At 39.2% G+C, this 11148-nt stretch overlaps 1 protein-coding gene and 2 long non-coding RNA genes across 3 annotated transcripts; all 3 read right to left on the bottom strand.

Annotated features, from left to right (window-relative positions):
- Nucleotides 1-1784: 1784 nt before the first annotated feature.
- On the bottom strand, nt 1785-3113 carry LOC140829808 (uncharacterized). Its single transcript, XR_012117542.1, has 3 exons — nt 2982-3113; nt 2597-2685; nt 1785-2007 (listed from the first exon to the last, which is right to left on the bottom strand). It is a non-coding gene; the product is annotated as an uncharacterized lncRNA (long non-coding RNA).
- An 867-nt stretch (nt 3114-3980) lies between these two features.
- On the bottom strand, nt 3981-8522 carry LOC140830163 (uncharacterized). The gene is made up of 6 exons (XM_073193449.1): nt 8407-8522; nt 7752-7951; nt 6779-7021; nt 5742-6031; nt 4985-5420; nt 3981-4354 (listed from the first exon to the last, which is right to left on the bottom strand). Exons 1-6 carry the CDS (start codon nt 8520-8522, stop codon nt 3981-3983), a joined length of 1659 nt encoding a protein of 552 aa, XP_073049550.1.
- Nucleotides 8523-8657: 135 nt separating this feature from the next.
- Nucleotides 8658-10162, bottom strand: LOC140829807 (uncharacterized). Its single transcript, XR_012117541.1, has 3 exons — nt 10025-10162; nt 9641-9729; nt 8658-9051 (listed from the first exon to the last, which is right to left on the bottom strand). It is a non-coding gene; the product is annotated as an uncharacterized lncRNA (long non-coding RNA).
- Nucleotides 10163-11148: the final 986 nt, after the last annotated feature.

Below are 11148 nucleotides of genomic sequence, written 5' to 3'. Positions count from 1 at the left end.
ATTTGAGTTGTGGCTGCCCAAACAAACATGGCTTATACCTTCCTTGTTGTGAAATAAATCGAAGTCTCGAAGTCGGGATACAAACTCTGTCACTCCAAATCTGAAATGGCAATTGTTGATAGATACCATATCAACAAACAACTCACAACAAGTCTTATACGATTCTTAATCAATTTCGGTATAAATCGACGGCATAACGACATAATTCTTCGATACCGTTTAACCCAATTCAACATATATCAACATTGTACAATTCTCAACTTATAATCATCATAATATCTATGTCAAGATCTCAAAATCTACATAATCTCATGTCCATATATGCTTAAACTCATAACAAGTGAGTTCGATATCATTTCTTCGTTCCGGTTTCAAATCTACAATCCTTATCATCATAAGAACATATTTCTTAACTCAATTCATAATTCTCCCAACACATATATATCAAGACATGCTGGAATTTAACAAAACATATACCCTTTTGAAGCCTTGATGCAAGGAATACAAATTTGAACTTGAAACTAAATTCGGGTGGCTAAATCTTGAGATATCTTACCCCAAAACTTAAAGAACTTGAAGAAATTTGAGGGAACTCTCGGTTCAGCTGCTGGAAGTGAGAAAGAAATGAATCAGCACTAATTCATATATATACATCTGCCATGTGTCAACATAAGAATCAAGGTGGATTTCTCGCATGCAGCACCGCGGGTGCGGTCACGTTAGCACCGCGGGTGCGCTATGCTCTCGGCAACCCTAACATTTTCCAAAAGTAGCGACCGCGGATGCGGTCTTTTCACCGCGGGTGCGGTCTTGCTGCACTGCGGTTGCGGTGATGTTACGAATAAAATTTGCCAAATTTCTGTCCATGCACCGCGGGTGCAGTCTTAGTGGCACCGCGGGTGCGGTGTAGCTTCGACTTTTCTTGTTAAAATCTACAATTGCATGACCGCGGGTGCACTCCTGTTCTGGGCGCGGGTGCGGTCTTGCAAGCTCTTAGTTTTCATGTCTTTTCTCCTCTCCTCGCACATCATACATTCTCATATCTTCCCGAGTATCATATTAATAAAAACTAATAATCTTGAGCCTTACATTTCTCCCCCTCTAAGAAATGATTTCGCCCTCGAAATCGCACATTATTCTATCAATGCAAGCATCAAAAGTAATAACATCAAAGTTTGATCAATACTTACATCAATTGAAATAACTCGGGGTGTTTCTGTTGCATGTCGGCTTCTATCTCCCATGTCGCTTCTTCAGCGCCGTGACGACTCCATTGGACTTTCACTAGAGGAATAGTTTTCGTTCTGAGCTTCTTTTCCTTCCGATCAAGAATCTGTATCGGTTGTTCAATATAGCTCAATGTCTGATCAAGCTCAGCTTCGTCAGGCTGAATGACATGAGAAATATCTGGCATATATCTACGCAACATCGATACATGAAAAACGTCATGTATACCAGGATAGAGAAGGAGGAAGAGCCAGTCGATAGGCTCGGTCGCCAATCTTCTCTAAGATCTCGTACGGACCGATGTATCTAGGTAGACAATTTTCCGCGCTTGCAAATCTGACAATGCCCCTGAAAGGAGAAATCTTTAAGAATACTCTGTCTCCCTGTTCGAATACTAACGGTCTACGTCTGACATTGGCGTGTTTGGCTTGCCTATCTTGTGCTGTCTTCATTCTCTTCTGAATAATCTTTACTTTCTCAGTCATATCCCGAATCATATCTGGTCCAACTTGTGGGGCCTCGGGTCCGACATCTAATACCAATAATTATAAAAGTAATAACCAAACGATTTAATAAAATACATAATTCGTTGTTCACAAATCCACATAAACATTGTCACAATAATTTAAATGTTTGAACTATAAGTTTTCAACATGTCAAAATAAACTTGTGAACCAAATTTTCCCAACATCATCAAATGCTCCTAAGACCCGAGAATCCCACTCTAACTCGCATCTCCTCGCCTGGAGCTTGACTCTGGCATCCCAAGCCTCGCCTCACCTACCGTCAAGCACATGAAAACAAGAGGTACCGGACACGCCGGTGAGTATAAACCCAGTATGATACAATCAATAACATATGAGAATTAAAATTTCAAATATTTCATATGAATTCATAAAGATGCAATATAATGCAATGCATGATCAGAAGCTGTGGGCTATCAATAAATCTCAAGATCAAGTGAATCATCTGGTCATAGGGTACCCAAGGGAATAGAATCACCCAGCAACATCCACCGACTCATCCGCTCGGGGTGGATTGCTGTGTTCTACAATCCCAGGACTATGGTGCGCCTATAGAGAGTGTTCAGGTCATAGCAGCGACCTCCGCATACACTATGCCAACTCAACTATAGCCCCATACGTCCAACAAATCAATAAATCAAGGCGACATCCGCCATATCAAATCTGAATCAACAATTGGCTCAATATGCAATGTCATGATGCAAACCAATATCATCATCTCGATATCATAATCAACTCATCTCAATACAACAATCATCATCAAATCACAATAGTTCATCTAGCCATAGAGTTTCAATTTAAATAAAATGATACTTTTACCTCGTATGTTACCGACCGTAACATACCTTTCAAATATTACCAAAAGAAGATCGAAATGCGTACGTGAGAAGCCTTGAACCTTTGAATTCTACTATAACTCAAGGACTTTGATCATCTATCAAAACAGAGTAATTTCTGTTCAAAATTCATAATTAGTTCAATACTGCTTCGAATCAAGATCCGTAAATTTCTTAACCTTAATATGCCATAAAAACATTCATTGAATCATTTCATCAAACATATAGCATGCGTGCTAAAGAAATAGCTCCTTTACTTTGCCATTGGCTTCAATTCCATTTTAAAATTCAAACCAACACAATCTCAACATCTCCAACATCTCAAATATCAACACAAATATCAATTCTAAACTTCATCTCATTTCCAAACTTGAATAAAATATAACATACTTACACCATCTTGAAGATCTTGGAGAGAGGATCACAAATCTAACTTCATTTCATAATTTCCTTGAACAAATCTCCCATAGATTGAAGAATAAATTAGAAAATAAAAGGAAGAAGAGAACCCTAGCTTCCAAACCGATAGAGAGAAGAGAAGGAGAAGGAAAATGAGGAAAAATATGATACCATTCTATTTTATGCCTTCCAAAACACCAAAACACTTTTTTATTATTGTTGTTGGGAGCCATAGCGCGAGATTTGGCGCTGCCGCGCGCTCCATTCTGCCCCAAACAACAACAAAATCAGTACTGGGCGCGCCATCGCGCGAGATCTGGTGCTGGGGCGCGCACCATACTGCCCGGGCGCGCTATCGCGCGAATTCTGGCGCAAGGGGCGCGCCGTATTCTGTCCAAAACACCTTTTTAACTTCGGAATTTGCGAAAGTGGTAAACTACAAAGTTGTAGATCTATGTCTTTTCTTTAACCCCTGAAATTTCAGATCATTTGGAGTTCTGAGTAAAAGGTTATGCTAAATCTCCCAACATGTGTCATTATAGGAACGACGATACGCACGACACACTTCGGAGCGCTTTTGGCTCGTCTTCCCTAATGATTGGACCAAAACGCAAAACTGGAAAGTTATAGCCTTATGTCATATCTTTCTAATGGAAGTGGCCTCACATCAATTGGATCAATATACAAAACATTATGCTAAAAACCACAACTACTGCCATATTTTTCATACCATTTCTGCACTTCCATCACCTATTTAGCTCAAATTCAACATTTGATTCTTCCCATCAATTATCTATTCCATTCAATAACATTCATTACCATTCATACCATAACTTAAGGTCATAACCATCACAACTACTATCACATTTTCAAAATTCGGGCATTACAATTCCTCCCCTCTAAAAATAGATTTCGTCCTCGAAATCAATCATCTCTTTCAAGTTTATCATGTAATAATCAATACTGAAATTAAAATCGAGAGTAGAAGCGTACTTCATTTGAATAACTCTGGATATTTTTGTCTCATTTTATCTTCTAATTCCCAAGTTGCCTCCTCGACACCATGTCTGTTCCACTGTACTTTAATCAACGGTATCAATTTATTTCTAAGTTGCTTATCTTTTCTGTCTAGAATTTGAATCGGTCTCTCAATGTAGCTCAAAGTCTGATCTAACTCAACCTCATCGGGTGGAAGTACATGAGAAGTATCTGGATGATATTTCCTCAACATGGACACATGAAAAACATCATGAACACCTGATAATGCAGGAGGAAGAGCTAATCTGTAAGCCAAATCACCAACACGTTCCAAAATCTCATACGGACCTATGAATCTTGGTGATAGTTTACTCTTCTTTCCAAATCTAACTGTACCACAGAAAGGAGATATTTTCAGAAAAACTCTGTCACCCTTCTCAAAAATCAATGGTCGTCTCCTGATGTTCGCATACTTAGCCTGCCTATCCTGAGCAGCTCGCATACGACTCTGAATCAATTTCACCTTCTCTGTCATATCTCTTATCATATCAGGTCCTACAATTGGTGCTTCAGATAAATCGTCCCAATACAGAGGAGATCTACATTTCCTGCCATATAATGCTTCAAATGGTGACATTCCAATGCTCACTTGATAACTGTTGTTATAAGAAAACTCTACAAGTGGTGACGAATCCTGCCAACCAATACCAAAATCCATCACTACAGCTCTCAGCATATCCTCTAATGTCTGAATAGTACGTTCTGACTGTCCGTCTGTCTGAGGATGATATGCTGTACTCAAATGCAAACGAGTACCAAGGGCCTCTTGTAAACTCTGCCAAAAATGAGAAGAAAATCTGGGATCACGATCTGATACAATGGACTTAGGAACACCATGCAATCTCAAAACTTCTCTTATGTACAATCTGGCCATCTGATCATGCCTATATGTCATCTGATAAGGAATGAAACACGAAGACTTAGTTAATCTGTCAACGATAACCCAAATTGAATCACAACCTCTCGACGACCTCGGCAATTTCGTGACAAAGTCCATGGTAATATGGTCCCACTTCCATTCTGGAACCTTAAGGCTATGCAAAAGACCTCCTGGTCGCTTCCGTTCTGCTTTCACTTGTTGACAATTCAAACAATGAGATACAAATTCTGCTATGTCAGATTTCATTCTTTTCCACCAGAATTGTTTCTTCAAATCATTGTACATCTTTTTACTTCCAGGGTGTACACTGAATTTACTGCAATGAGCATCACGCAAAATCTGCATCCTCAACTCTGAAATATTAGGAACTACAATACGATCATTCACAAACAAAATACCCTCATTATTGACCTGAAATTCTGATTGATGTCCTGATCTGACGAGTTCAGCTGATTTCTGAATACTTTGATCTAATCTTTGGGCCTCTTTAATTTTAACAAACAACTCGGGTTCTGCCTGAATCATAAATACTCTTACAGGTTGAGTATTTTCCACAAAATCCAAACCAGAAAGACAACACTCTTCTACTAGATCAGATACACTGCTAGTGATCAAAGACATATTACATACTTTTCTGCTCAAAGCATCGGCTGCTGCATTAGACTTTCCTGGATAATATTTTATTTCGCAATCATAGTCTTTCAACAAATCTAACCAACGCCTCTATCTCATGTTCAGCTCAGCTTGTGAAAAGAGATATTTCAAACTCTTATGATCAGTGAATATCTCAAATTTCTCCCCATACAAATAGTGACGCCAAATCTTTAAGGCAAAAACCACTGCTGCTAATTCCAAGTCATGCACCGGGTATCTAGACTCATGTGGCTTCAACTGTCTAGAAGCATAGGCAACCACACGGCCATGCTGCATTAATACACAACCCAGTCCTTGATGTGAAGCATCAGTGTGCACTGTAAATCCTCCTACACCTGATGGAATAGTCAAAACTGGAGCACTAGTCAATCTCTTCTTAAGTTCAACAAAACTAGCCTCACATGCTTGCGACCAAATAAATGGTGCATTCTTTTGTGTCAGCTGGGTAATTGGCCTCGCAATCTGTGAGAATCCTTCAATAAATCTGCGATAATAGCCTGCCAAACCCATAAAACTACGTACCTCAGGAACTGATGTCGGTCTAGACCAATTCATGACTGCCTCAACTTTACTCGGATCAACTAATATACCTGCACTTGAAATCACATGTCCAAGGAAAACCACTCTATCCAACCAAAACTCGCATTTCGATAATTTAGCATACAACTTTTCAGTTCTCAAAATTTGCAAAACAACTCTCAAGTGTTCGGCATGCTCAGATTCAGATTTTGAATAAATAAGAATATCATCAATGAATATCACCACAAATTGATCTATATACCTTTGAAACACCCGGTTCATCAAATCCATAAATACCGCAGGTGCATTGGTCAACCCAAAAGGCATTACCAAAAATTCAAAATGCACATACCTGGTACGAAAAGCAGTTTTAGGCACATCTGCCTCACTAACTCTTAACTGATGATATCCGGATCTTAAATCAATTTTAGAATATACTGAAGAACCCTGCAACTGGTCAAAGAGATCATCAATCCTTGGCAAAGGATACTTATTCTTTACTGTGGCTTTATTCAACTGTCTATAATCGACACAAAGCCTCATAGATCCGTCTTTCTTCTTCACAAATAAAATCGGAGCACCCCAAGGTGAAACACTGGGTCTAATATATCCTTTAGCCAATAGATCCTCAAGTTGTTCCTTTAATTATTTTAGTTCAATTGGTGCCATCCTATAAGGAGCTCTAGAAATAGGTTGTGTACCTGACATCAACTCAATGTTGAACTCAACCTCTCGGACTGGAGGAAATCCTGGAATTTCATCCGGAAATACATCTGAAAATTCACTAACAATTGGAATATCTGCCAATTTAGGTACTGACCTTGAAATATCAATCGCATAAACCAAGAAACATTCGGCTCCTTTATGCAACAAACGAGTCATGGACAAAACAGATATCAAAGGAATCTTAGCTCGAGAACCCTTACCATAAAATGTCCAGTGATCTGTCATATCAGGCTTAAACTTAACAACCTTCTGAAAACAATCTACAGTAGCCTTGTATCTTGTCAACATGTCAATACCAAGTATGCAGTCAAAATCAGACATCTCCAATATAATACAATCAAGCTCAATGACATTATTCTCATAACGAAATTCACAACCACTTATCATTTCAGCTGACCTCATCACTTTGCCCAGTGGAGTAGAAATAGATAAGGTAGATGATAATGGTATAGAATGCAACGAATGCAATGTGACAAAGTGCTCAGATATGAAAGTATGTGATGCACCAGTATCCATCAAAACATAAGCAGGATAACCTGAGAGAAACAATTACCCTGCAATGACATGATCTGGAGCATTATGTGCCTCATCCTCAGTGAGTGCAAAAACTTGAGCCTGTTGTCTAGGTGGTTGTCCTACCCTGTGGCTACCACTCTATTTGTTCTGATCTGATCGATTTGACAGCTGATAAGAATGAACTGTAGGGGTCTGACGATTCTGGTGAGATGTTTGTCTCGATGATCCCCCACTCTGAGACATATCACTGCCACGGTTAGGACACACTCGAGCATAGTGTCCCACCTGGTTACACAAGTGGCAAGTTCCCGAGATTCCTCTACACTGATCGGTATAATGTCTACCACCGCACTGACCACAAGTCGGGCCTGAATAACCAGTGCTCTGAACTGAACCAGACTGTCTCAATCCACTAGAACTCGAAAAAATTACTTCCATGCCTCTTAAATTGTTTGCCTCTAGCCTTGAACTGCTCTCTTATGTTGCCACTGTTACTGCCAGTATTACCCTCTCTGAACTGCTGTCGAAACTGTGGCTGTTGGGGTCTTTGCGAATATTGAGAACCTCGCTGCCTAATGATTCCAGTTTCAGCTCCCTTGGCTCGATCAAGAGCCTCAGCAAAAGTGTTAGGCCTTCAGTATTAACCAGGGTAAATATATCAGGATTAAGACCATTTATGAAATGATCGGCCTTAGCTTCTTCATCGGATGCTACATGAGGAGCAAATCTCAGTAAATTCGAGAACTTAGCAACATAGTCCTCAATATTCAGATTTCCCTGCTTTAAATTTGCAAACTCGGCTCCCCTATCTTTTCTGTAAGAGGTAGGAAAGAAACGCTGATAAAATTCAGATTTAAATATATCCCAGGTAACAATCGTACCTCGACCCTCTAAAGCTTTCTTTGTCATGATCCACCAACTCTTAGCAACATCTAATAACTGATGAACAACTAACTTGATTCTACGATCATCTGGATACTCAAGAGATTCAAATAATTGATCCATATTCTCCAACCAGATCTCACACTCTAATGCATTCTCGGTACCCTTCAACATCGGTGGGTGCAAAGACTAAAATCTGGCTAACAGTATCTCCATCGGAGTCGGAGTTATATCAATCTGAGTATGAGTAGCACTGCCCTGATCTTGTGCCACTGGTATGTCCTGTCTAGGTCTACCACGACCTCTACCTCGAGTAGCCATGTCTGATATAAAACAGATCAAACACATATAAAATCACAATATCATAATCATCTCAATCTTGTATCAATCATCTCTGGCTCTTGAAACTCAACAATCTCAAAATCTCGAATAAAACTCAACAATATAATATCTCAATTTATATCATGTATTTCACATCGTAGCACAATGAAAATGCTAACAAATATATCACATGATCAAACAATTCAAACTGACTCGATCTACCCTGTTCCCAAATATCTTACGCTCTGATACCACCTGTTGTGGGGCCCCGGGTCCGACATCTAATACCAATAATTATAAAAGTAATAACCAAACGATTTAATAAAATACATAATTCGTTGTTCACAAATCCACATAAACATTGTCACAATAATTTAAATGTTTGAACTATAAGTTTTCAACATGTCAAAATAAACTTGTGAACCAAATTTTCCCAACATCATCAAATGCTCCTACGACTCGAGAATCCCACTCTAACTCGCATCTCCTCGCCTGGAGCTTGACTCTGGCATCCCAAGCCTCGCCTCACCTACCGTCAAGCACATGAAAACAAGAGGTACCGGACACGCCGGTGAGTATAAACCCAGTATGATACAATCAATAACATATGAGAATTAAAATTTCAAATATTTCATATGAATTCATAAAGATGCAATATAATGCAATGCATGATCAGAAGCTGTGGGCTATCAATAAATCTCAAGATCAAGTGAATCATCTGGTCATAGGGTACCCAAGGGAATAGAATCACCCAGCAACATCCACCGACTCATCCGCTCGGGGTGGATTGCTGTGTTCTACAATCCCAGGACTATGGTGCGCCTATAGAGAGTGTTCAGGTCATAGCAGCGACCTCCGCATACACTATGCCAACTCAACTATAGCCCCATACGTCCAACAAATCAATAAATCAAGGCGACCTCCGCCATATCAAATCTGAATCAACAATTGGCTCAATATGCAATGTCATGATGCAAACCAATATCATCATCTCGATATCATAATCAACTCATCTCAATACAACAATCATCATCAAATCACAATAGTTCATCTAGCCATAGAGTTTCAATTTAAATAAAATGATACTTTTACCTCGTATGTTACCGACCGTAACATACCTTTCAAATATTACCAAAAGAAGATCGAAATGCGTACGTGAGAAGCCTTGAACCTTTGAATTCTACTATAACTCAAGGACTTTGATCATCTATCAAAACAGAGTAATTTCTGTTCAAAATTCATAATTAGTTCAATACTGCTTCGAATCAAGATCCGTAAATTTCTTAACCTTAATATGCCATAAAAACATTCATTGAATCATTTCATCAAACATATAGCATGCGTGCTAAAGAAATAGCTCCTTTACTTTGCCATTGGCTTCAATTCCATTTTAAAATTCAAACCAACACAATCTCAACATCTCCAACATCACAATATCAACACAAATATCAATTCTAAACTTCATCTCATTTCCAAACTTGAATAAAATATAACATACTTACACCATCTTGAAGATCTTGGAGAGAGGATCACAAATCTAACTTCATTTCATAATTTCCTTGAACAAATCTCCCATAGATTGAAGAATAAATTAGAAAATAAAAAGGAAGAAGAGAACCCTAGCTTCCAAACCGATAGAGAGAAGAGAAGGAGAAGGAAAATAAGAAAAATATGATACCATTCTATTTTATGCCTTCCCAAACACCAAAACACGTTTTTATTATTGTTGTTGGGCGCCATAGCGCGAGATTTGGCACTGCCGCGCGCTCCATTCTGCCCCAAACAACAACAAAATCAGTACTGGGCGCGCCATCGCGCGAGATCTGGTGCTGGGGCGCGCACCATACTGCCCGGGCGCGCTATCGCGCAAATTCTGGCGCAGGGGCGCGCCGTATTCTGTCCAAAACACCTTTTTAACTTCGGAATTTGCGAAAGTGGTAAACTACAAAGTTGTAGATCTATGTCTTTTCTTTAACCCCTCAAAATTTCAGATCATTTGGAGTTCTGAGTAAAACGTTATGCTAAATCTCCCAACATGTGTCATTATAGGAACGACGATACGCACGACACACTTCGGGGCGCTTTTGGCTCGTCTTCCCTAATGATTTGACCAAAACGCAAAACTGGAAATTTATAGCCTTATGTCATATCTTTCTAATGAAGATGGCCTCACATCAATTGGATCAATATACAAAACATTATGCTAAAAACCTACAACTACTGCCATATTTTTCATACTGTTTCTGCACTTCCATCACCTATTTAGCTCAAATTCAACATTTGATTCTTCCCATCAATTATCTATTCCATTCAATAACATTCATTACCATTCATACCATAACGTAAGGTCATAACCATTACAACTACTATCACATTTTCAAAATTCGGGCATTACACAAGTTCTGGTACCTCTGAAATGTCATCCCAATATAGCGGAAATCTGCACTTCTTACCATATAAAGCTTCAAACGGTGCCATCTCAATGCTCGTCTGGTAGCTATTATTATAAGAGAATTCACAAAGAGGTAGAGAATCTTGCCAACTAGTGCCAAAATCTAGCACTACGGCTCTTAACATATCCTCTAAAGTCTGGATAGTCCGCTCTGACTGTCCGTCTGTCTGAGGA

Source organism: Primulina eburnea, chromosome 4 (assembly GCF_022965805.1).
Source record: "Primulina eburnea isolate SZY01 chromosome 4, ASM2296580v1, whole genome shotgun sequence".
Lineage (NCBI taxonomy): Eukaryota > Viridiplantae > Streptophyta > Magnoliopsida > Lamiales > Gesneriaceae > Primulina > Primulina eburnea.
This window is presented reverse-complemented; position numbering and strand designations above follow the sequence as displayed.

What these genes read in the sequence shown, in the direction of transcription:
- LOC140830163 (XM_073193449.1), bottom strand. Translation starts at nt 8,522, where the DNA reads ATGGCTACTCGAGGTAGAGGTCGTGGTAGACCTAGACAGGACATACCA. An exon ending in CCGACTCCGATGGAGATACT is followed by an intron (nt 7,952 to 8,406) that starts GTTAGCCAGATT and finishes TTAATACTGAAG; the next exon opens with GCCTAACACTTTTGCTGAGG. An exon ending in ATTGCCGAGGTCGTCGAGAG is followed by an intron (nt 4,355 to 4,984) that starts GTTGTGATTCAA and finishes TCTGTGGTACAG; the next exon opens with TTAGATTTGGAAAGAAGAGT.